Source organism: Vipera ursinii, assembly GCF_947247035.1.
Source record: "Vipera ursinii genome assembly, chromosome: 2".
Lineage (NCBI taxonomy): Eukaryota > Metazoa > Chordata > Lepidosauria > Squamata > Viperidae > Vipera > Vipera ursinii.
In genome coordinates this window covers 207,147,583-207,174,913 of record NC_139513.1, presented here as the reverse complement: position 1 = coordinate 207,174,913, position 27,331 = coordinate 207,147,583, and the positions used below count along the sequence as shown (strand labels likewise).

The 27,331-nt window shown below is 39.8% G+C and overlaps 1 protein-coding gene across 4 annotated transcripts in view; it reads right to left on the bottom strand.

The window, feature by feature from the left end:
• Positions 1 to 27,331, bottom strand: part of PTBP3 (polypyrimidine tract binding protein 3) — a 69,191-nt gene that overhangs the window by 16,306 nt on the left and 25,554 nt on the right. For all 4 annotated transcript variants that reach the window (XM_083352869.1, XM_083352867.1, XM_083352866.1 and 1 more), the window contains 6 exons: positions 17,175 to 17,250; positions 14,102 to 14,271; positions 10,369 to 10,515; positions 6,108 to 6,272; positions 4,781 to 4,891; positions 3,100 to 3,274 (listed from right to left, as the gene is read on the bottom strand). In XM_083352869.1, the coding sequence (XP_083208995.1) occupies positions 3,100 to 3,274; positions 4,781 to 4,891; positions 6,108 to 6,272; positions 10,369 to 10,515; positions 14,102 to 14,271; positions 17,175 to 17,199 (793 nt within the window). In that variant the 5' untranslated portion in view covers positions 17,200 to 17,250. The remainder of the gene's footprint in view (positions 1 to 3,099; positions 3,275 to 4,780; positions 4,892 to 6,107; positions 6,273 to 10,368; positions 10,516 to 14,101; positions 14,272 to 17,174; positions 17,251 to 27,331) is intronic.

The window sequence follows — 27,331 nt, the reverse complement described above, 5'->3', positions numbered from 1 at the left end:
CATTTCCCACCCCCCACCTCCAATGAGATAGCAGGAAAAATACAGCAGCTGCTTTATGCTATCAAACTGCTTATTCTCTGAAGAGAATATTAAGTTATTCTCTTAACTGATTGAAAGGTGGAACCATGGCATTAAAAACAATTGCAGCAACTTATACACAACGTAGAATATGATGTGTGGAAATAAGCACTGAGCAAAGAAATCAAGCAGGCTCTATTTCATGAGACCAATTCACATGCTACAGCTATGGTGCTTTGGAAACAGCAGGAAATTGCCACATTCAGGACTACAACCTTTCATGTTGTCTGAACTCAACAGCTTCCTAAACCTCTTATCTTTAGTCACAATATGGCAGTTACACAAATACTGCAAAACCCTGTATATTTTATAGTTATAATACAGCATGCATTGGTATTGTGACTTGTATTTGGCAATATAGGCATTCATCATTTAATTTACACTTCTGCTCTCCATTATAATTCATTATGCAAACATTCAGCAACAAAGAGCTTATTCAGCCAGATAGGGCCTGCGTGAATACTGATATCAAATACATACAATACCTTGTATTTCCACCCAAGAATAGTAGAGTTTTCGCATACAGCATGTAAACTCCCTTTGCAGGATCACACAAATAGATATCTTAACAAATTAATTAGTCCACTTGACACTGGGTCAACATATGGCTGCTTGAAAGAAAAAGTGAGTATGTTTTCTCGTCTTAATACTGCCATTTACCTGTTCTTCTAATTCTTTTAAGCTTAGGTTCAGAGTTTACTGTATTTCAGTAATACTGTATTTCAGAGTTTTGTGTATTTAGATAGTTAGTCATAGAAACAGCTGAACAGGAGGAAAGGAAATTCACAAAATCCTGCATTCATCTATTGTGAGCAAAAATGTCTGGGATCAGAGTGCACCTTGTTCACAAAAATACAAATGCAAGGTTTGGGAAATTCTTTCCAGGACAAATTTCTGCCAGAACATTGCTCATCTGGTGCTCCCAACTGAGCAAGCCTGTAGCAATCAATTACCTGCCTGGATGAATACCTGAGAAAACTACAAAGCCCAGGCTAAATTTGAGATAAATATAATTCTCAAAAATCTGGTTCTGTTCCTAGTTCTGAAGATTAAAGTCCTAAAGCTCCTGTTTTAGTTCCTGAGCTCAATTCCTGATGGGCTATCCCTAGAGAATATCACGGCTAACCAGAAGAGAAAGACCTAAGTGTTGTGACTCAGGGCCAGCCTGTGGGCCCGACAGCCGGGTCCGATGTATCGGAGGACTCAGATGTGGGGGAGGAGGGAAACGAACCGGCTGATGATGATTTGGAGACTTTGCAGAGTCCTCAGCCGGGAACCTCTTCTCAGCTGTGTGAGCCCGAGAGTGCGGAGGATGATGACCCACAGCTGGCCCTGTTCAAGGACGCCCGACGCAGGAGGCAGACGAGCAGGGACAAACAAAGGAAGGCTATGGGACTCCTCGGGAGGAGGCACAGGGAGACCACGCCCTGAGCTCTCTATAAAAGAAGTGTTTGGGGAGGGGCTAGTTGCTGAAAGCAACTTTTTCTTTGAGAAGTCAAGCTCTTGTATTTTTGTAACAGTGTAATTAAAACTTGGCAGAAGCCTTTTGATCTTGGACGCTTTCCAGACTCTTCCTTTGATTAGGGGTGCGAGAAGAGGGCTGGTTTAGAACACTAAGAATATCTTTCTACAGAATAAAAGATATAAAAGAAATAAGAATAGCTTTCTGCAAGGGGGAATGGTTTCCACTGCACTTTTAGAAGAAAGGGTTAAGAGTTTTTTTTTCTCTGCCTACTTTAGAAATACTCAGATTTTTTTTCAAAAAAAAAAATGTTTTATTTGAGCTATCTTGAGATCAATACGTTGAACCCCAATATATTAAATATAACTAAAATACAGTATATTGATTATTTTCAAAAGTACCCTTTCTGGGCAAGGCTGACAGTGGTTACTACTTAGCACGGAGAATGTATGGATAAAGATAAGGTTTGATACAGCTCCAAAAGCTTTTGAGTTCAACGCTGGACTCAAGTTCTTGTTTCAATTGGAGATGGGGCAGGGACAGCAAGGACCCATCAGTGCTTCTGTTCCAAATTCTACAACAATAATAATTACCCTCTAGAGTACAGTAACATTATTGTAAGATTATAGCCTCATCAGAGCTGTGTAAAGAGTCAGTGTCCTTCGCTTTTTACAAATAAAATTTCCCCTGAAATAAAAGGAAACAAAATATATCTTCGTTGTTTTTTTTCTGGGTTAGCTAAGGAAGAAAAAGTTTGGTGGCGATTTCCAACAGATGCTGGCAAAAGGTTGTGCAAGAATGAACAAAGCAAAGTTGTAAAAGTGAATTTTTGCCCGTTCCTTCCAAATACACAGAGGAAAATGTTCCTTTCTTTTTTTCTTTTTTCTTTTTAAAAAGGCCCAAATTTGACAAACTCTCTTTCGCATCCTCAGTGATGCATAGGACACAAAAAGTACGAAGAGAATCTCAACTTTGGCTCTTAACAGTTTCATAACTGAGATACCTTTCATAAGCAGCAGTGCTACAATTAAAAAAAAACATAATTATTAATCTAACATCATAACCTATACCAGGGGTAGGCAACCTTGGTTCTTTTATGACCCGTGGACTTCAACTCCCAGAATTCCTGAGCCAGCATGGCTGGCTCAGGAATTCTGGGAGCTGAAGTCCACGAGTCATTAAAGAGCCAAGTTTGCCAACCCCTGACCTATACTATTTTTTTATTTTTTTTTTATTTTAATTCCATTTATAACCCGCCCTTCTCCGAAGACTCAGGGCGGCTTACAAGCTTAGCAGTAGCCTTCATTCTATGTATATGCCTGCTTATTAGGGCTTTCACACACACCCCAAGCGGCATTCAGCTTAATTGCCGCCAACAATCTGGGTCCTCATACTAACAATAAGTATTTTTCAAAGCCACTTCTTCCACATCACGGGAGACACATTTTATCGCTATCTATCACAGCACGTCTCTTTGTGTAAAGAAAAACTTCAGTAGCCCCATGGTAAAAGGCAGGAGCCATTTGTTCTACCTCCAACGACAAAGGAAGAGTTCTTACCAAAAGCAGCAGCCATATTAGGGTCAAGTGAAGGCTGCCCATCCCCTGAAGGAAGGTCCAGACGTGTGAAGTCTCTGCTCTTATCGTTGTTATATTTTACATTAAGGCTTGTTAGCTTGGAGAAATCAATGCGAAGAGTGCAGCAAGCATTATAGATATTCTGACCATCCAGAGCCTATGGAGACATAAAGGTAAAGGTAAAGGTTCCCCCGCACATGCGTGCTAGTCATTTCCGACTCTAGGGGCAGGTGCTCATCTCCGTTTCAAAGCCGAAGAGCCAGCGCTTGCCCGAGGACGTCTCCGTGGTCATGTGGCCAGCATGACTAGATGTCAAAGGCGCACGGAATGCTGTTACCTTCCCACTGTAGTGGTCCCTATTTTTCTACTTGCATTTTTACGTGCTTTCGAACTGCTAGGTTGGCAGAAGGTGGGATGAGTAACAGGCGCTCACTCTGCTACGCAGCACTTGGGATTCGACCCGCCAAACTGCCGACCATCTGATCGACAAGCTCAGCGTCCTAACCCACTGAGCTACCGTGTCCCTTATGGAGATATATATGTATATATATATATGTATATGAATGTGTATGTGTGTATGTGTATGTGTATATGTATGTTATTAAATGTTTGTTAAGCATTCAGAATACACTTGCTTAGTCCCAGACACGGGACAAATCTTATTTCCTGTTTCAGCCTAGCCCAAGGCCATCTACAGGCAGTAGCCACAGCAGTGGCAGCTCATATTTGTGTAAATATTTTGGTTTGCTCCCTTTATTCTTTGTTAGCAAGCCAAAATATTTACACACACACACACATGCACACACACGCGTATATAAAGTTGAGGTTGTGAAATGTTTCCAGGAGTTTTGGGAATTTAGATCACATAAACACATGAACAGTTGCAGTGTGAACATACATTCTGGTTGAAGCAAAGGGCAAATGAGTTCGTATTCTCAATGTTGCTTTGGCCCGTTGTTTTATGTGCTTTGTAAACTAAAGGGACCATATTGCCAGAATTTTGTAACTCTGTTATACTTAAATTATACCCCAAGTATCGTTTTGAAATTGGATTTCTTTGAGACTACACACCATCATGCTTAGGTTGCATCACTGATGCTATCAAGTTAGTAAAATGTAGCTATTAAATGATACACAGCTCTTATCAGAAGATTTGAATAATTAATCAAATAGCCTTCGTGGTGCACCTGTTTAGAACTTGCACAGCTGTTCTGAAAAGTTTTTACTATCGGTCCTAAAGGCTTGCCGGAGTAATCTTTCAAAACTGGAACAATCACGCTAGCATCTGCTTCTTTTTACAGCAGTGGTAAAGGGGAAAAAAGGATGGGAGAAAATTGTAGGCACCCCTGGACAGCCAATGAAATAGGCCTTTGGAAAGCTGCATTCTACATATTGCCCTACCAACGTTTCAATGAAGGATGTTTATAATGCACAATTATGTCCCTTCATCTCACACAAATGTTTATGCAGTCTCTGAATTTCAAAGAATTATATTATACCGTAATGCAAAGAAATAGCTATATGAAATGATTTTTGCACATTATTTCTGTACTGTAAAACTGCAGCACAATACTTGTGTCACATAGCACCAGAAAAATAAGGCATTTCACATGCAGTAAACTGTTACAATGCAAGCATATTAGGAGTCTATTCGCAAAGTTACCATTTTGGCATACTGTGCATTCAAAGGATCAGCATACTGAAGCAAGGCCTGGAACTGATTATTCTTTGTAAAGGTTATGATCTTCAAAACTGTTCCAAACTTGGAGAAGATCTAAATAAAAAGTTCAAACAAGTCAATTCATGCATTAATACTTTCTTGGGAGTTTGGGATATAATGATTATTTCAAACAATCTAAATTTACACGCATGGGGATTTTTATTGTAATTTGGAAGTGTAGCACCCTGACCATGGTATTAATGTTAAGAATGATACCCACTGGGGGTTATAACAAATTTCATAAGTGAAACAGTTCTCTCAATAAACACAAAAATAATAAAGACTGATTTTTCTTCAATATGTGCAAATTATATTTAAACATCATTTAGTTAAACTGGCCAGTTACATTACTGTTTTTGCTGCAAGGAAAATACCACCTAAGCTTGAAAGGCTACCCCCCAATATTTAATGGAAATAAGGTAAATAATCACATTAAAGAAACAATAAAGACTAAAGAGTAGCACAGTTCCGACAGTATGTACAAATGACAAAACAAGGCTGCATAAAGCATTTGAAAGGGTTGCTTTGCAACACAAAACATAGAATCTCTTTGAATTGCTAAAGCAGCTGTGTCCTTTGCAAGCCTCGTGCAGGTGTTTTGGAAGTTATTCCTAGCTGTTTCCATATGTATGTGTGTGAACATCTGTTTGGCTTCATTGGGGTGGGTGGGGGAAGCAGCTTTCCATTTTGTAAAGCAAACAAAACAAACAGGCAGAGATGATCAGAAATGGCTTTCAAAGCAGCTTATGCAACCCTTGGCCATGGCCGCCGTAATCATCCAAAGAGAGGTGTTATATTTGCAACCTGGCCATTCAAAAGCTTTCCACCACCATAATAATCCACAATGATGTAGTATTGGGATTAAATGTACCCTAAAGCTACGATCTAACAAAATTTATTCATTCCAGTTTCTCCTTTCAATTCTACAGAATCGCGTTATTATGTATTCACTGTGCTCCCTGACTTGAATTCAATTCATAAGTCAATACTTAATCTGGAGTGTACAAGAAACAGAGAAGGAAACAGATAGGCACGATCCTGCTGGCTGAATCACTAGCGCTGTCTGTGGTATTGTTACAGCACGCAAGTTACTCTCTAGTAAATAATTGGTTTGTGTTACTTTTTCATTTGAATTAGAGGAATTAGAGGAAGGACAACCATTCTGGGCTTAAGATATTTGGTAAGGGGAAAAACACAACTAATAGCCAATATTTTAAGGCTAAATGTATCCAAATAAATAATTACAACAAGAAGGAACATTTGTTTATACCTGATATAGCACTTCTAGAGTAACAGGGTAGAAGAGATTTTCCACAATAATTCGAAGAACCGGACTCTGACCAGGAGGCAGCCCACCGTCAGTCATCGGAGCACCCGTGAGGGCCATGCCTCCAGACTGTACAGCATTCACTGCTTGCAATGCAGCTTGAGTTCTCTGAGAGGGAGATAAAAATTTTGATATGTCTAATATATATATATATATATATATATATATATATATATATATATATATATATATATATATATATATATATATATATATATATATATATATATATATATATATATATATATATATATACACACACACACACATTAAATACAGATTATACACACACACACACATTAAATACAGATTATGCCCAGAACAAAATCCTACAGGAATCAGTAGGACTCCAGGAGATAGTCTTCTTCTTCTTCTTCTTCTTCTTCTTCTTCTTCTTCTTCTTCTTCTTCTTCTTCTTCTTCTTTTGCATCTCCCTCAGTAATAGTGCATTTTTCATTCTGCTGCATCTCAAGTTTATGGAAACATCCAAAACATGTTCTAAGCTTTTGGAATAATTGAATAGCTATATAAGGTAAAGTAAGACTTGCTCAAAGGTTTATTCAACTATGCCCTATCGCCACCATTCTCCTACATCAACCTCATCAGCAAGACACAAGGAAGTAAGTCGTAAGAAATACGTCTACAGATGATAAGAGTTGCTGCTCTAGCTAACAAATAGAACAGAGGCCTGCTAGACACTGTTCTGTTTCCATGTTGAGTTCCAAATATCATCTTGAAAAGCTATATGAAGACTGCTACGATCCACCATCTTCAAGTGGTTTCTTGCCAAAAGCACTTGCTGCTATAAGACAATTACTCCAGCAGAATATGAATTTTAAGGCTATCTCAAACTGACCTGCAAATTCCATTTTCTCTTGCATTGGTGGGATAAAACTACAAATAACAAAATTTCCTCCAGCGGAATAGTTAACTATGCTTCACTTTAGTTCCCCAAAATATGGAACTTCATCGTTCCATCAGATTTTTTTCACCATAGCCAAGGCACAAATTTTATCTAAGGTTGAATAAGAATAAATTGTTCCTGAACAGAAACATATGCAAAGCTCCCTGCTCAAATTCCACATTTATTCTGTCACTGTTCCTCTTGGTATTTCCCAATACCAATTATGCAATATTGTTGTTTCTCAAAGTCTAATATAACAGAGGCCTAATGGGTGTAATACAGGTAGTCCTCAGCATAACCACAATTGAGCTCAAGATTTCTGTTGCCAAGTAAGGCAGTTAAGTGAGTTTTGCTCCATTTTACAACTTTTTTTTTTGCCACAATTGTTAAGTGAAGTGCTGCAGTTGTTAAGTGAATCATACTGTCATGAGGCGAATCTGGCCTCCCCTACATTGACTTTGCTTGTCAGAAACCAGCTGGGAAGGTTACAAATGATGATCACATGACCACAGAACGACGGAAGTCTCATAAATACATGCCAGTTGCCAAGTGCCCAAATTTTGATCACATGACCATGGGATGCCACCCATGGTCGCAAGTGTGAAAACTGGTCATAAGTCACATTTTTCAGTGCCGTTGTGACTTTGGTCACTAAACAAAGGGTTGTAAATCAAACTACCTGTATTTAAGGTGTTGGGATGACTGTCGGTAAACCCACATCAAGTCCATACAGTCATGGAAGCTCACTGGGTGGGCCAGTCATTCTCTCTCAGCCCAACCTACTACCCCATAATAAAGTTGCTGTGGGAAATTAATAGGAGGAAGCAATTCACATGCCACCTTAAGCTCCAGAATGAAAGGTGGGAGAGTATACTAACAAATGAACAACACTTATACATAAAAGATCTATACAGTGAAAAAGACAGAATTCCTAAGAATGCTATTAGAACCTTCACCCTTGAATTGAAAGAAAATTGTCTTCTTGATTAATTCACTGCTTGCTACTTTCAAGTCTTTCAAGTTTTTGTCTGTTTGCCGTGTTGAATAGATAATGTCCATGCAGTTTGCTTTTAATATGTGGCAGGGGTAATTGGAGTTGAGCTGTTTTGAGGGCAAAGATGATCATCCACATATAGGAACTGGATAATATGGGATGCTCCAGATCACATACATAAATTTCTTGTAGGCATTTGATTAACATTTTATTCTCAGACCAGCTAAAGTGGAATTTCTCCTGAGGCAAGTATATTCCCCAAAAGCAAAACTTTCACAAAGATGTTCACTTCCAGGTTCAAGTAGCTACGTCTTTTCTCTTCAATTGTCATCCATTCGAGAGGGCAAAGTGTATTTCTCTTTTATGTAATTTGCCAGAATTTGGATTGAACAAAACTGAATATATATTGAACAGATAATTTGAGAAGAAAAAAGGACAAGAAAGACTGTTGTTGTTTTTGTTGTTGTTAGCTGCGAAGTTGTGTCCAACCCATCACGACCCCATGGACAACGTTCCTCCAGGCCTTCCTGTCCTCTATCATCTTCTGGAGTCCATTTAAGGTCACGCCTACTGCTTCAGTGACTCCATCCAGCCACCTCATTCTCTGTCGTCCCCTTCGTCTATTGCCCTCAATCTTTCCCAGCATTAGGCTCTTCTCCAGTGAGTCCTTCCTTCTCATTAGGTGGCCAAAGTATTTGAGTTTTAGCTTCACGATCTGGCCTTCTAAAGAGCAGTCAGGGTTGATCTCCTCTAGGACTGACCGGTTTGATCGCCTTGCAGTCCAAGGGACTCGCAGGAGTCTTCTCCAGCACCAGAGTTCAAACACCTCGATTCTTTGGTGCTCAGCCTTTTTTATGGTCCAACTTTCACTGCCATACATTGCAACTGGGAAGACCATAGCCTTGACTATATGCACTTTTGTTGACAGGGTGATATATCTGCTTTTTAGTGTGTTGTCTAGATTTGCCATGGCTTTCCTCCCCAGGAGCAAGCATCTTTTAATTTCTTGGCTACAGTCCCCATCTGCAGTGATCTTGGAGCCCAGGAAAATAAAATCTGTCACTACCTCCATTTCTTCCCCATCTATTTGCCAGGAATTGAGAGGGCCGGATGCCATGATCTTGGTTTTCTTAATGTTAAGTTTCAATCCAAGTTTTGCACTCTCCTTCTTCACCTGCAACAAGAGGCTCTTTAGTTCTTCTTCACTTTCTTAATTCCAACGTTTGATTCATCTAGTCCTGCCTTTCTCATGATGTGCTCTGCATATAAGTTAAATAGGCAGGGCGACAGTATACAGCTTTGCTGGACTCCTTTCCCAATTTTGAACCAATCAGTGGTTCCGTGTCCAGTTCTCACTGTTGCTTCTTGACCCGCATATAGGTTTCTCAAGGGACAAATAAGATGGTCTGGTACGCCCATCTCTTTAAGAACTTGCCACAGTTTGTTATGATCCACACAATCAAAGGCTTTAGCATAGTCAATGAAGCAGAAGTAGATGTTTTTCTGGAACTCTCTAGCTTTCTCCATGATCCAGCGTATGTTGGCAATTTGATCTCTAGTTCCTCTGCCTCTTCGAAATCCTGCCTGTACGTCTGATAGTTCTCGATCCACATATTGCTGGAGTCTAGGATTTTGTAGGATTTTAAGCATAACTTTACTAGCATGAGACATGAGTGCAATGGTGCGATAGTTTGAACATTCTTTGGCACTGCCTTTCTTTGGAATTGGAATGTAAATTGATCCTTTTCCAATCCTGTGGCCACTGTTAAGTTTTCCAAATTTGCTGGCAAATTGAGTGTAACACTTTTACTGCATCCAAGAAAGACTATATATCTTGAATTCCATAATGAAATATTACTGTTACATCAATTAAGGTATTTGGAACAGGAAGCAAAAATAATTACACGAAATATCAAATAGTATAATTTCCCAGTTCCATAAGCAGTTAGAGTAGCAGAATTACCACTTCTTGATAATTCATAACCCTTTTGGTAAGCTGAAACCCTATACACACACACTTCCAAAAAAAAAAGATGAAGTTTCAATAATAATGATAATGATAATGAAGTGGGTCATCCTTAGTAATATAAAATCAAAGGCATCTGCTGGGGTGGTGGAAATGATGAGAAATGCATGACTTTACTAGCACACTAACAGCATAAATTATCAGAAATTAGAATGCAAGTATATAATGGCAACACCTGTATGATGGTGTCATGTTTGTTGTCATTCTGACAGCACTGCAGTTTGCCGAGACATCACTGCATTTGAAGGTCATATACTTTACTCGCAAGTAGCATACTTACAGCATGGTTGGGTAGATTGTCAGTCTTAAGTTCTCTATGATTGGAATACTGAATATAAACAGGCTGACTGCGAAGGTGAGGTGTAACAGGAGTGTAGTAGTTCACCATAGTAACAGCAGCTTCTTCTGAAGCCATTTCTAGAAAAGCCTGAAAGACACGAGAAATATCTTGACTGGAGGACCACTACCGTAACTGGGGAAGTATGTCATACATATAGGTGCCACCTGCAGTACTGTCATGCGTGACACTGTTTTGCTCTAAGGTACCGTAAGTCAATACAAATTACAGCAGTTCATGAAGGATAGAAATAAAGTAGCGAACACTGCACTGGTATTACCATCAAGCCTTCCCCAAAGTTAATTTTATTTTTTCTCACTTAAAAATGTAGTTGCCTAAAAGAAAGTTGGGGAGGGGGGGAGTTGTTGGGGCTGAAAGTCTGGCTTTGAGTCAGGGTTGATTTCTGGTGACTACCTGAACTAGTTCCTGCAGTTTTCAGAGGTAGTTTGCCATTGCTTCCTTCCCAGGGCTGGCAAAAAGGGGCTGGCCCAAAGTCACACAGCTGGTTTCCTGCCTAAGGCAGAACTAGAACTTACAGTTTCCACGTTTCTAGCCTGATGCTTAATCACTACACCAAACTGGCTGTCAGTTCTTTATTAGTGATGTAAATAATAAACGTTGTAAAACCTGACCAAGCCAGTATTTGATTGTGCCAAGCAGACATCTAGCAAACTGATGTGGCCACATAAGCCTGCTTTTATGGAAACACACATTTATAAATGCATAACTAAATCCAGTTTACTTTCACACCTCAATCCTAAATGCATAATATTATGCTGCAAAAGGGCATTGCTAAAAACTAATGAAAGTGTTTTTTTTTTAAAAAAATCAATTCTAAATGGTAGAACAACAGCAGGAATGATTTTACAAAACTTTTTTAATTTGCTGCAACAGAAAACAAAAAAACCTAGGTTTCCTCTTGTTAGAAATACTGAAGTGATGGTACTTTATTTTATAAGATGGTGTCTTGTAAGAAATACTGAACTCCGTGGTTTTCATCTACTGTAGACAGGAAGAAAAAGTAACGTTGGAGCTTTTCATTTTTAATTATACCAATCAAATTTCATGTGACATCTAAACCAGGGGATTTGGGATTTGTTCAATACTAAGCTTTGGAGCGCATGAATTATATGAAACCACATTTTCTCATTTTGTATGAAATCTACCCAGTATTTTGTACATCCTAATTAACATCTTTCATAACTAGAAAACAAAATACACTTCGCAATTATACCAGTGGAATGCTTCAAATCATGAATTATGCTTTTTTTTTTAGTTGAGACACTGAATATTTTAAATACAATTAAATAGTTCATGAAGCTGGTAGCTGTTAACTTTTAGCAACAATAAAAATCTTTACAAATTAGATGTAACAAGCAGTTAATAGTTTTAATGGAACTATATTCCAGAAGAATAAACTTTATGGGATTATTTGAAGCAGTGCTGAATTCCGATCCCTTCTTAGGTTAGCTTTTGGCTTAATTTGGAAATAGATTTAAAGTTCTTGACACATTTGATTGGGTATAGCAGTGTTTTTCAACCTTGGCAACTTTAAAACATATCGACTTCAACTCCAGAATTTCCCCAGCATGCCAGTGGAGAATTCTGGAAGTTGAAATCCACATTTTACAAAGTTGCCAAAGTTGAGAAACACTGGACTAGAGTATATAAGCATCATTTTCAAAATCAAGTAATTATGCTGAAACTGATACCTTTTGACAAAATCGAAACGAACGTTTGGGTATAAATCAGGATCCAGTCTCCTCCAAATAAATAAGGCAGTGTGAAGCACATGAAAGATTTGGTTCTCTAGGCATTGGTGAAGTTGCCCCTTTCAAACATTAAAGGAGCTAAATCCTTTAGCAGATTTGCATGGATATTTTATTGGGTTGCCTGAGACTACCATCAAATTGAAGAAGCTGGGCACTTCACACATACTGCATGTACTAAGAATCAATGAGAAACTTTAAGGTACCACAGAGCTTTCCAAAAGATGCAACTTCTTCAATGCTTTGAAAAAGGATCTTTATTCACATTAATACAGGGGGTGTCAAACTGCCAGCCCACAGGCCAGATACATCATAGCGAAATCGCGCCACCCTATTGCCGACAATGGCAAAAAAGCCGCGATACGTTGCAACACGTCACATGACGTTGCGAGTTTGACACCCCTGCATTAGTAAGATTTGCAAAGCACCTTTTCATTTGCAAACCACCTCCACCACCCTGGCACCATGCGCTCCACATAATAGCCTTATAGTTGCTTAATGACTACAATGAGGAGAATCAGGATTGCAATGGTTCAGCAAAATGGATGTGTGAGTGTCTTACAACTTACAGCCAAAATTTTGGCTTCAAATAGGACCGTAAGTTGAGGACTACCTGTAGACAGGAACCAAGTTACCTGAGGACTGTCTTCTCTCAATTATTTCTATCCGCCCAATCCAGTCTGGCAAGATGGGCATACTCCAAGTCCAGTCAGCCAAGGAATGTCAGCTGGCAGGGACCAGGAAGCATGTTTTTCTGCTGTGGCGCCTTCCCTCTGAAACATTCTCTATCTGGATATTAGGATGGCCCTGACCCCTTTGGCCTTTTGTAATGCCTTAAAAACCACTAATGTGCCCAAGTGTGGGGTTCCACATATGTGAAAGGCCCTGTTTCCTGGTTTTCTTAATATATGCAGATTGAAATTATTTTTCTTGGCTGCTGTATGTAATTTAATTTTTAGGATTGTAGTTATAATTCAGATTTTGTATATGTATGTATATATATACATATATATGTAGATCTAGAGTCTCGGGTTTCTTCCCGCGTTCCTTTCATCTTCAGAAAGTTGTGGCGACGTTTCGACGAAATCCCATCCGTCATCATCAGGCCGGAGTGTTCCTCCTGCTGCTTCCAGGAGCAATGCGTGGTCTGGCTGTTCCTTTCCTTCCAACTGCCGGTGGGGCTGTGTTCTGACTGGGTGGAGGCGTGGCTGCTTTCTGATTGGGTGGGGGTGTCCTCCGACTGGGTGGAGGCGTGGTGGTCTTCTGATTGAGTGGAGGCGTGGCGCCTCCACTCAATCAAAAGACAACCACGCCTCCACCAAGTCGGAGGACACCCCACCCAATCAGAAAGCAGCCACGCCTCCACCCAGTCAGAACACAGCCCCACCGGCAGTTGGAAGGAAAGGAACAGCCAGACCACGCATTGCTCCTGGAAGCAGCAGGAGGAACACTCCGGCCTGATGATGACGGATGGGATTTCGTCGAAACGTCGCCACAACTTTCTGAAGATGAAAGGAACGCGGGAAGAAACCCGAGACTCTAGATCTACACATACAGACACCCGCGAGAATCTACGAAAACATACATATATATGTATATATATACATATATACATATATATGTATATATGTATATGTATATATGTGTATGTGTATGTGTATATATATATATATATATATATATATATATATATATATATATATATATATATATATAAAATAAACTTTCATTTACAAGTTATTTCTGAGTTTCAAGTAAGAATATTTAACTTCTATCTGAGCCAAAACCTACGTTGTGCTGATGTGATAGTGAAAACTAATCATTCCAAAGGTATCAGACAAATTCATCACATTATTATACACTTTATTTTCTGTGGTGGTGTATATGACGAGAAACATTACACATACCTGGCTTTTTCCTTTCAACATCAAGAGATTAGTTACTTTGCCAAAAGGTACACCTAGAGAAATTACTTCTGCTTCAGTGACATCATTTGGAATTTTACGAAGATGAAGAACACGAGAAGGTGAGCAGGGAGATCTGTCTCCTTTAAATTTCTTGCTGTCATTCCCATTAGCTGAAACATATATGCAAAGTGTTTCAGCATATAAAGTATACCTAGTACAAAGTGTGATCGCTGTGTGAAGTCCAAAATTTAAAATTAGTCCAAATTAACTAGAATCAATAATAGTAACTTGTACCTTGTTTGTTCATTAATCTCCTGTTTGTTCACTTTTTTTTTTGCTTTAGTGTAGGAAAAAAATTAACACAAGAAATTTACAATTCTAGTTATGATTAGTTAAGCAGCATAGCATATTTCACTGAACTTCTGTTTTGTTTTGGCATGTTTGCAAACAGAGACTGGACCAACAGTCAGAAGATTTATGAAAGCAAAATCATCTTCTAGTAGTCTTCTTCTACAGAAATATTTACAAGTATAGGATCTAGTGATCTGATTGTCTTCTGGGGACTTATTCATAGGTATAGGAATAACAGTGCTGGGGAAAAATCAAAGCGATTGAAGTGATTAAGAATGAGAAAACCAAAAAATATTTAACTGTGATTAAGCAATGTTATGACCATTTGCTAAAATATACAGTAGTATGGCTATACTAACAGATAAGGTTTTGTGCATCTTGAAAAAGAATACAATAGCAGGCATTGTCCAGTTTTGGCCAGAAATGCATAATCCAGATCCCTTAGTTGGCACATGCACAGTAATCACAGGTTGCATTTGCAGGAAATAGCTTGCCATTACTAAGGTCTCCAATTTAAATGAAAATGACTCCCTTTTGCTGCTCAACCTGCCTAGGAAACTGGCTAGCAAATTACGGAGAAAATACAATAATTGGAAGTGGTTTATACATGCGTCTGACGGTATCAGACTAATCTGTCCAGGGATCAGACCAGGAACTTTAGAAACCATTTTGTGTCGAATTTTAACGTTCCAAATGGTTAACCGAGAGGATTCAAAACGTAGCATTTGCTACATGTGAAGATGCTTTTCAATGCTTACATTTTATTATAACAAGGTTCAAATGGATCAGACACTTTCCTTCTCTCTCATTTAATTTGCAAGGTTAAAAAACAGCCACTTTTCCCAAATTGAGTGCCTTCAAAATTCTGACAACTTCAGCATACAGAATTCTCAAAGCAACATTCCATCTCCCAGTAATTTCAAGGAAACGAATCCTCATGTTGTGATTGTAGCTTGCACAAGCTGTGAGCACAGAAACCTATATGCATTTCCCTAGGCTCATATGTACAACAGACATTCCCTTTGGGGAGAGATGCACACTCAGGGTCCTGTATAGAGTCTGGTTACCTCTGCTTTTCTGCTGGGGAAAAAATAAGACTTGTCCTTTTACTAAACCAGGAGCAGAACTGAAGGTAAACACTTTGTCATGAATCTGTGGACTGAAGTTGAATTTAACGGGGTACATCGTCTCCTTTCGCAGCTTCTGCTTAAAGAGGAATCTCCCTCAAAAGCTGCAGGACATTCAAACAATGAAGCAAGATAAACTTTTGCTTCGGCAAATTGCTATTTTGGCAGTGATCTAATCAGGAATTTCAATTAGATTCTTTACTTTGTGATATTAAGTCAAGGTGGGTGTTTATATTGCTCTGTATATATATCCTCACCTCGTCCCATTCTTCAGGGTGAGCATGAAGATAATTATTTTATTTACAATCTTTCTGTTCCTTGTAATATTAAACTGCGGTATCTCCTCTCTCAAGGGAGAATCTGCCATTTGTATGCAACCATTGCTATCTGAAGGGACGCGGTGGCTCAGTGGGTTAGGACGCTGAGCTTGTCGATCAGAAGGTCGGCAGTTTGGCGGGTCGAATCCCGAGTGCCGCATAACAGAGTGAGTGCCTGTTACTCGTCCCAGCTTCTGCCAACCTAGCAGTTCGAAAGCACGTAAAAATGCAAGTAGAAAAATAGGGACCACTACGGTGGGAAGGTAACAGCGTTCCGTGCGCCTCTGGCGTCTAGTCATGCCGGCCACATGACCACGGAGACATCCTCGGACAAGCGCTGGCTCTTCGGCTTTGAAACGGAGATGAGCACCGGCCCCTAGAGCCAGAAACAACTAGCATGCATGTGCGGGGGAACCTTTACCTTTTTTATTGCTATCTGGGGGTCTGCTGAGACCACTGTATTCACTTCTGTAGTTTTTCTTTCAAGCTGACAATTGGATCACTGGGATATAAACAGCTATGCCATTTATATCTACCAATATTAATTATTTGCATTTTCATACTTAAAAGTTGAAACGGGAGGATTACATTCCACTTCTTTAAAAAAAATAAATATCTCTGTTGCTCTGTCCTCCCAGGAAAGAAATGTGAACTGAGGTTTCTAGGCAAGTGTCTCCATGTTACATGACCACAGTTTACACTATTGAAGTAATTTTGCTTTGTTTACCTTCTAATAATCAGAAAGGCACTAGAGGCTGTGGTAGTTCTCTGACTCATATACACTGAGGTTAGGGAGAGGATGCCAGATCACTGCTCCCTGGGAAGCAGATGGGGAAAGCAGGAACTACTAAGCTGCTATCGCAAACAGGAGACATAAACAGGATGTGAAGAGGCAGAGGCTTCCGGGAGTGGATCTGGAGACGTCTAGCCTTCCACTCTATGGGATCAGCTGTCTGCTACACTGGCCCAGCTAGTTCAATCCATGATTAACCTCTCATAAAAGAAAGAACTGTGATATGTTCCTCTTGCAAAACCTAAGAACAAGCTACAGTCTGCCAGACTTTTCAGCTTATATAATGGAATAAACAAACAATGGATACATGCAAACACAGTCACTGATTTATTCTTGCGGGGAAGACATTTTCCCCATAGTTCTAACCCACCTGCTTTTTTTTTTTTTTTTGAAAAAAATGTTGCAACCATCCTTACCTGTCCCTACACTAACTCATTGAGAAAACATTTATAGGAGCATGTACAAAATGCATTCTTAAATCATACCAGTAGCAGGAGTAGGATTGCTCATCGTAAGAGTCCCGTATGTGATGCCAGAAGGAAGAAGCTCATCAGATCCACGCTGTAAAGAAAATTGTAAATATATTTGATACTCATTCTGGTATTTACAGAATATATATTTTTGCCAAAAGTTAATGCCTAGACATTTTTGTTGGAAATACAATTTAAAAAGACATTAAAGGCAATTTAACATAAATGGAACATCTATTTTTATTCCATTATGTGTTGCATTATAAGTTAAGTAGGGTGCTGAGCTGAAAAATACGTTATATGAACAGTAGGTAAAAGCAAATACTTTAGGAGCAATACTTGCTAAATAGGTTCCATATGCATATATTTTTCCTATTTCCTGGTTCAAAATAACTGACCATTGCTTTATATTTTCAAACAAGCTGGCTGCCCCACCTACACATCTGATACCACGTTCTCTTTTCACTGGTCCCATTGACCAACTTCTATACATGATTAAGTAGGTCAAAACATTCTATAACTATTTCTATTTCAAAATTGTTTTCTAAATGACTGAGAACCTATTTTTACCAAAAATTTTTTTACCAATACATCTGATCAGGAGAAAACTCAAAGGGATCTCAGTACTATTAGTGACCCATATGAAGTGTAACCATATGGGTAACACTTCATATAAAAAACAAGATATACAGAGATATGGTGCAATACTGACTCATTTGGTTTACTAGTTTTACAAGTAACTTTATCTGGTACAGTATATGCACTACTAGCAGTATTTAACTTTATGGGAACTGCCTATCCTATAAAACTGGATATTCCATAGAAATATGCATATCCACTTGATATAGCAAGACAAAGCATTACTATGAAGTACAAAAAGTTGATCAATATCAAGTAGACTGAGATGTAGCTATCATTTTATGACACAATTACATTCTCTGTAAGAAAACATTCCTTCAATATCTTGATGCATCAAAATTCAAACCAAATCTTCTGAATGTTTTTTAAAAAAGTCTTTTATTTGCAACTCTTTAGGGAAACAGAAACAATATATCATGTGGCATGCCAAGTGATGAAATCTATTATACAATAATAAAATCTAACTTCGGATGCTAAGAGAAAGGAAAATCAGCACGAGAGAATTAACTTCTGACAGTTCAGCTGCTGCTGTACCTACTTATAATGTTGTAAGTCATCTTTAATTCTTACTGCTATGAATTTTAATAAAAAAGAAGACAGGTATTTCAAATGTCACATGCCATGGATTTTTTTTAAGTCCTCAAAGGGAAAGGGTTCAATGCCCCAAACTAAAATTACCCATATGCCAAATTCACCAAGTAGCAACAAACCACAATACATGATACCTGTGGTGCCCATATGAAAATTATGGATTGATTTTCTATTGTTATTATTAAATACAAATTATAGGCATTGCTTAACATTTCAGAGAAAATTAAGGTCATAATAGATTTGCTCTTGAAGGATGCCATTAAACTTAGAAGAGGAAAAATCCAGCTTCCCTTGTTGCAGATTCAAGGAGTGGCCCATTCGAGGTTCTCCCACAAGGACAACTGAATAACAGCACCACAAAGAAGCCAAACAGAGTTATTCCTAATCATGTATTATTAGCATCAATATACTTTCAAAAGATTTGGTAATGAGTTATCTATTGGATCTCAATAAATTAAGAAAGGCTTTGGGATAAAATCTTGTTGTTTATTAAATGGTACGGAGGTGACAATTACAATTAATGCACAGATAAAAATCTATAATCCTAAAATCATTCATACACACACACAAAGAAGAATCCCCAGTGCGTCCCAAACAAGACCTAAAGATGGGCGCTCAGATCCAGCAAAAAGGGGGGGACGCAAAACAAGAGCAGCCAGGGAGCCAACCTATGGGGTACTCGGCCACGCACCAGGTGGGCAAGGAGAGTGACTAGGAGTGAGGGAATGACTCTCAAACTTACAGATGGATGCAGGACAGTTAGAAAGTATACAGTCAATTGGGGCAGGTAGACCGGTGACCCACTCAATGAGCAGGGCGCAGAAACAACTGGCCTTATAAGCAACCTCCCAGAAATCCAGCTTTTACTCTGACAACGTCGGCAGTTAGCCGACAAAAGCTAAGAGTATTAGTCTATTAAACAGTTTTGTTTATATTTTATCCTGGTGTTCAATTTTTTTTCTTTTTGAGTGCGTGTGTGTGTGTGTGTGTGTGTGTGTGTTAAAAAGATTCTGATATTATACAACTTTTAAAATTAAAAATGCATAACCATCTCCATCTGAGCAATAAGTTCAGCCACAAAGGGCTCAACTTTCACTAAAGTACTGAGATTTGTTCTCAAGACCACAGAAATTATTTTGAAGATCAAAATCTTATCTGATGAACATGAATTTGTTTTAGAAATCTAAATCCTAACTGAACATACTTCAATTAATTTTATTTTTTTAAAAAAATATAGCACTAATCTTAAAAATAAAGAGCGGATGGTATTATTTTTTTTGCCATGCTAGGTTTGATAAAATTCCTAGTTTTCATAGCTAGACCTCTTTCTCTGGCCAGCTGCTTCAACTTTCTCCTGGTTAATAATTACATCTGATTATCATATTGCCATGTTTTACAGCACTACTTATTATACTGTGAGTATGTATTTTTTTTATTAAGAATCTCCAAAGTCATGGTTTCTGTCCATTTTGCAAACAGAAAACTTTCAGCTTTGATGTTTTAATGTAATGTCTGTAAGATTTATAGAATTTAGATGCAAAATATCAAATTTACAGTCAGCATAAGACTTGTAAAACCTTCCACTACAATAAGTAATGAATAATATAATGGATGTCCTCCTTTTAGCAACCTGTAAACCAGAAGTATTTTCTCCATTCTGTCTGGAATTTGGCAGGCATGTGTCCATTAAGTAATGATGCAACTGCTACACATCCATTTGGCTGGGAAACACCAGAGTTACGAATGGTGGAAGGTCAAATGGTTGCCCATCAAAATTGACCAGAAAAGTTTAAGTTTTAAAAGAATTAATCTGCCTAAAGAACATTGCTTTAAATAAGATTAACCCTCGGTTTCCTATTGATACTTCATATAATTTCAGTCATCATGGCTAAAGGCAGAAGAACAGAAGCTGGAATGATTGAACAGCAATCACCAGACAAGCCAGCATTTGAAAGAATTATAGTTTAGCATTATTTGCATATGTAGCTATAGATTCTTTCTTGGCCTACAGAAATAATACAGAATCTGCAAGCATACTCGTTTTCTTTGGTTTTCCAATATTTGCTTTTTTTCCAGTTCTATCTTGGCCCATCCTCATTCTCTGAATGAGCAACACTGATAGTCTAAAGTAAGGTCTGAATTATTTAAACTCATTACTGTAGTTTTTAAAAATGAGTTTGGAAGCAAAATCAAGAATAGGGAATTTGCTGGTCAACTGTAAAAGCAGTCAGGGACAATATGACTAATGGTAAAGAACATGGGATTTATTATGTAATCACAAGCCCACAGGCTCACAACCCTCATGAAAATGTTGCTATCTGAAGAACAATTAAACTGGTCATAGAAGACCCTCTTATAATTCAATGTATTTAACAAAAGCACTTGTTTTATATAGCGTTAATTGTAAGGATAGTATACTAACATTTCCAGATTTAATAGAATAAGTATTGTTTGCAAAATGTTACTTTTAATTGAAAGAAATCCAATTTAAAATGAACTAATATATACAGTCATGGCCGAAATTGTTGGCACCCCAGAAATTTTTCCAGAAAATCAAGTATTTCTCACAGAAAAGTATTGCAGGAATACATGTTTTGCTATACACAGGTTTATTCCCTTTGTGTGTATTGGAACACAACAAAAAAGGGAGGAAAAAAAGCAAATTGGACATAATGTCAAACAAAACTCCAAAAATGGGCCGGACAAAATTATTGGCACCCTTTCAAAATTGTGGGTAAACAAGATCGTATCAAGCATGTGATGCTCCTTTAAACTCACCTGGGGCAAGTAACAGGTGTGGGCAATATAAAAATCACACCTGAAAGCAGATAAAAAGGAGAGAAGTTCACTTAGTCTTTCCATTGTGTGTCTGTGTGTGCCACACTAAGCAAGGACAACAGAAAGAGGAGAAGAGAACTGTCTGAGGACTTGAGAACCAAAATTGTGGACAAATATCAACAATCTAAAGGTTACAAGTCCATCTCCAGAGATCTAGCTTTGCCTTTGTCCACAGTGCGCAACATTATCAAGAAGTTTGCAACCCATGGCACTGTAGCGAATCTCCCTGGTCGTGGACAGAAGAGAAAAATTGATGAAAGGTTGCAACGCAGGATAGTCCGGATGGTGGATAAGCAGCCCCAAACAAGTTCCAAAGAAATGCAAGCTGTCCTGCAGGCTCAGGGAGCATCAGTGTCGGTGCGAACTATCCGTCAACATTTAAATGACATGAAACGCTATTGCAGGAGACCCAGGAGGACCCCACTGCTGACACAGAGACATAAAAAAGCAAGATTACAGTTTGCCAAAATGTACTTGAGTAAGCCAAAATCCTTCTGGGAAAACGTCTTGTGGACAGATGAGACTAGGATAGAGCTTTTTGGTAAAGCACATCATTTTACTGTTTACCGAAAATGAAATGAGGCCTACAAAGAAAAGAACACAGTACCTACAGTGAAATATGGTGGAGGTTCAATGATGTTTTGGGGTTGTTTTGCTACCTCTGGCACTGGGTGCCTTGAATGTGTGCAAGGCATCATGAAATCTGAGGATTACCAAAGGATTTTGGGTCGCACTGTAGAGCCCAGTGTCAGAAAGCTGGGTTTGCATCCGAGATCTTGGGTCTTCCAGCAGGCCAATGACCCCAAACATACGTCAAAAAGCACCCAGAAATGGATGGCAAGAAAGCACTGGAGAGTTCTGAAGTGGCCAGCAATGAGTCCAGATCTGAATCCCATTGAACACCTGTGGAGAGATCTTAAAATTGCTGTTGGGAAAAGGCGCCCTTCCAATAAGAGAGACCTGGAGCAGTTTGCAAAGGAAGAGTGGTCCAAAATTCTGGGTGAGAGGTGTAAGAAGCTTATTGATGGTTATAGGAAGCGACTGATTTCAGTTATTTTTTCCAAAGGGTGTGCAACCAAATATTAAGTTAAGGGTGCCAATAATTTTGTCCGGCCGATTTTTGGAGTTTTGTTTGACATTATGTCCAATTTACTTTTTTTTCCTCCCTTTTTTGTTGTGTTCCAATACACACGAAGGGAATAAACCTGTGTATAGCAAAACATGTGTTCCTGCAATACTTTTCTGTGAGAAATACTTGATTTTCTGGAAAAATTTCTGGGGTGCCAACAATTTCGGCCATGACTGTATTTCTTTTGTTCCCCAAAGAAAAAAAACTGTTGCAAAGTTGCTAATAAATAATGGCTCCCTATTTATATCTAAAGAAGCAATTGACTTTAATATTGAAGCACGAGTCATTCTTGAGCAGCACCATAAAATCTACTTGGGCCGAAATCTGCCACACATACATACATGATATTAGCTTGATATTAGCTTTACCAAACAATAATTTGTTTAATGTTGACCAAACATAATGCTAGTGCACATTGTTATTGCCTACTCCTCTCAAGATAAGCAAGAACCACCAAGGCTTTGGATTTAACATTCCTCTCCAGCTTTCCCTGACAGATACAAATAAGAGTTCTGTGTACTGTGTACACAGCAACCAGTAAGTAGCAATTCTATTTGCTAAAGGAGTAGGGTTTGATATTGAGGATAAATACTAAGCAAAGTTGTGGGTTAACTTGCCATCCAAACATAATCAAGGAGAAGGATTAAGTTTTGTTGGGTGGGGGAGGATATAACCTACGCCTAACCTTTTAATATGGTACAGGCCAGTGATGGCGAACCTTTTAGAGACGGAGTGCCCAAACTGCAACCCAAAACCCACGAATTTATCACTGGGTGTTGGGAGGGACGTGGGTAGTTGAGGAGGAGCTCCCCGGTTCCCAGCCTCGCTATGCGCTATGCCCTGGAGGATGTCTCGAGTACCTGGCCCATAAGAGGCCAACCTTAAGATGCGGCAACCACACCAACGCCGGCCCCGGCTGCGCTCGGGATGCCCAGAGAGAAGAATGGCCACGGCAGCAACCTGCCTTCCCTCTTCACAGCTGTGGACGTTTCCCTCCAATTGGTCCAACACAGCCGAAGGGGAGAGGGGTGGGAGCCGCCAGGTGGAGGCTGCAAGAGGAGAGGACCCTGGAGCGGGCGGCGTGGGGCCGATTCCCCGCCCGGTAGGTGGGATCACAGACCAGTCCAGGGCAGGGAAGCCACTGTCCCTGGCTTTGGCCGGGTGGCACAGCAGCTGCCAGGCAGAAGCCACGAGAAGAGAGGACCCCAGAGCAGGCTGTCAAGGCCCGTGGGCTTGTCACTTCAGGGAAGGGAAAGGGAGACAGCCGAGGGAGCCCGCGGTTGGACGGTAAGCTGCTGATGTCATTGCCTGACAACCAGGGAATCCCCCTTTGCCCGGAAATTCCTCCGCCTGGAGCTCCCGGCTGCATGCTGACTGCTCTCTCCGGCCGCTGAACAGCTGAGGCTCCTGGCTGCATGCTGGACTACTGGAGATGACACTGGAGGGGGGAGGCGGAGGCCAGCAATGCTGGTTTTAGGGACGGGCGCCAGATGCTGGCTGGTTGGATGGGGGGTGGAGCTAAGGGGATTGCCTGTATATAAGGCGCTGGGAGCAAGTCACTCCCGGTGCTGACTTTATTTGCTGTTATTTGCTGTCAATAAACACTGGTCAGAACATTCCTGCCTAGCCAGCTACCTTGTTGACCATCATTTATCATTTGTGGAACCAGGGCTGGTAAGGACTCTGACACGGGCAATGCAGGGCTGCACGATCTGCCGATTCCCCGCCTGGCAGGTGGGGGGTCATGGGTCGGCCAATGACAGCAGGGAAGCTGTCGTTGCAGTGCCAGCAGCCGCACATCACCGAGGAGAATGGAGGAGGAGGGCTGGCTGGGGACAGGCTGCCGGTGTTGTGATCCAGGGTCAGCCTGTGGGTTCAGCAGTTGGGTCAGGCGATTCAGAGGAGGAGGAGGAGGAGGAGGGGTTTGGAGAGCCTGCAGAGGACAGTTCTGAGGCTTCGCAGAGCTCTCAGCCAGGCCCCTCCCATCTGGTTATGACGCAGACCCAGCTGTGTGAGCCTGACAGCGTGGATGAAGATGACCCACAGCTGGCCCTGTTCAAGGACGCCCGACGCAGGAGCCAGTCAATCAGGAGTAAACAGAGGAAGGCAATGGGGCACCTCGGAATAAGGCAGAGAGAAGCCACACCTTGAACTGTTTAAAAGGGGAATCTGTGGGAGGGCTGGTTTGCTGAAGGCAACCGTTTGAATAGCTCCTGTTTTAGTGGTTTGTATTTTGTTTTGCTCAGTTTGCTCTGTTTTGGATCTGTTTTGTGTAAATAAATTTGGCGGGCTTACTTCCAGCCTTTTGCCTTTTGTAAAGGGGTTGTCCCTGCCTTTTCTGCAGGGCCGGTAGTAGGCTGGAACAGAACAGCCGGCGGGCGCAGCACTGCCATGAGGGGAATCTGACCAGCTCCAGCCTGGAGGGGGGGACAGGCCAAGGGAGCCCGAAGGGAGGCAGGCACCATGCTCGGGTGTAGCCTCTCTCCCCCCTCCCCCCGCAGAAGAGCTGGCTGGCTTCAGCATCACCTGGGCAGGCCTGGCCGTGCATCTGCCCATAGGTGCTGGTGGGCCCGGCCTTCTCTCTCTCTCTCTCTCTCTCTCTCTCTCTCTTTCTCTCTCCAAAGTCCAAACTCACATGTCCTCCTTCCCCCGCTAGCATTCTGCAAAGCGCGCCAAATGGACACCACGTCCTACTTGTCTTCTCCAAACTCATGCCCACCATCACTTCCAAAGGCCGTCTGCTCACTCTCTCGCTGCACTCCCACCAAAACCTGCTTTTATACTGGTTCCCCTCTCAGCTCTCGCAGTTGTTCCCGCGAGAACGCTGCTGAATTCGGTTTCCCTGCCCTTTCCAGTTCCCACTAGTCAGGTGCACGTGGAGAGGGGGAGGAGAGCATCCCTGTGGCACGTGTGCCGACAGAAAGGACTCTGCGTGCTCAGTCTGGCACGTGTGCCATAGGTTCATTACCACGGGTATAGGCTGTAGGTACAAATAGGACAAAGAATTAAGGCCTGCAATACCACCCAACTTTCCCAGGGACATCAGAGGCTGAGACTGAGAAAAGGACAAGAATAAGCAGATAAGCCACGTGGGTTATTAAACATCTTCCAACTTAAGATGCAGAATTATGCAAAGTTAACTACAAAATTCTGCACTGATTGCTTCCTCCCACCCAATATACACATACCCCAACTCCAAAGATAGAAAAAAGAGTGGAAATTATCTGGCTAGTATACTAAAAGTACCTGAAGAATATTAAATGTACAGAGTGAAACAGACAATCTCCTATTGGCTATGAAGAATTAGATATAAACTGCTACAAATGCCTTTGGCTGCAGCATCCAAATAGTGTGTACGATGCCATTTTGCTTGGAAAAATCTGGGGGAAGATCTAATCACTACGGTCTTTAGCTTTATTGATTAATTCATTAAAAGTTACCAATTCTTGTTGCTGGCACTGATAAATAATGAAGTGCAACACCATTCCATAAAGCTTACAAAGCATTATTTCTAAATAGTTATACTTAAAAGTCTTACAATTTATAGTCTGATATGTTGTCACAAAGAAAATTCTTACAATCTCTTGCCAAGGGGTCAAATTCTTTCTAATTTTAGAAATTTTATATTCAAGAAAAATATATAGTACACATAAATTATTAGTTACAGTTACTTTTTTCTTATTTCTTTTGCTCTAAATAATCTACATTCAATTAGCAGAGAATGTCACTTTAAGGTTTGCAATTTCTATTACTGAAGATTTAATTAACTTGGTCAAAGGCATAACTATTTCTTAAAATGTAAACCAAACATAACTTATTGCTAACTAGCCCTGCAAAACCACCACAGATTACTGCTACACCCTGATTTACAATAAGAGTCACCTGGACCACCACAAGGCATACATGCTTCTATAATATATTTAATACTTTAGCCAGCAGAGTTCTAGCAGCAAGTATCTTGCATACTTTGATTAAAAGAAAAAAAAACCATGTATGTCCAAAGAAATTGAACTGATTTTATGGAATTATTTTAAAAAATATGAGCTAAAATAATGTTCCAAGATACTCCGATAAAAATATTTTTGGAGAAAAATTTTGGAGAAAAATTTAGTAAAAAATAATGTAGGTTTCCATGCTATGTCCTTTAAAAAAATGGCATGTGTATCTCAAAATTTATACTCAATAAATAAAATGATAGGAGATATACAACAGCAACCAGTACTGCCAGGATTTCTGTTGCTAAGCTAATTTTGTCACGTGACGCTGCATTTTACAGCCAGAGCACTTAAATCATGGGAAATCATGGTCCCAACTATCATCATAACCCAAGGACTATCTGTATATATAGGCATAATTTCCCCCCCCCTATTTAGAACTTTAAAAATTACGAACATTTCAGTATTGCTCATGGTATTACATTTTCAATTTAAGAAAACTATCAGTATCATTTTTCATGATTCCTAAAACAACTTACCTCTGACAAAGAAGAATCAGAACAATTCCATATACATATGTATGTATGTATATGTATGTATGTGTGTGTGTGTGTGTGTGTGTGTGTATATATATATATATATATATATATATATATATATATATATATATATATATATATATATATATATATATAATCTGCCTAATGTTTATCATCTAAAAGTTTACAATTTATAAAACAATCATTATACTGCAGGAATGCCAATGGATTATACAAAGTATCAAAGAAGCTCAGTTCTCACTGTGTTCATTTATAGACTTCTTCTATGTGTCTTAAATCCACTGTCAAGAAATATCCATTTTAGCAAGTTTTGTTCTGTAATTGTTGGAACACTTGTATAGAATGCAAACAGCCAAACCCCCTTTTCAAAATTTATGCACCATATCTCACAAAGCTATTATTTATTTAATTAATTTAAGGCAGAAAGGCATACTATGTATGCCATCCTGAGCTCCTGAAGAAAAGGCAAGATATAAATCT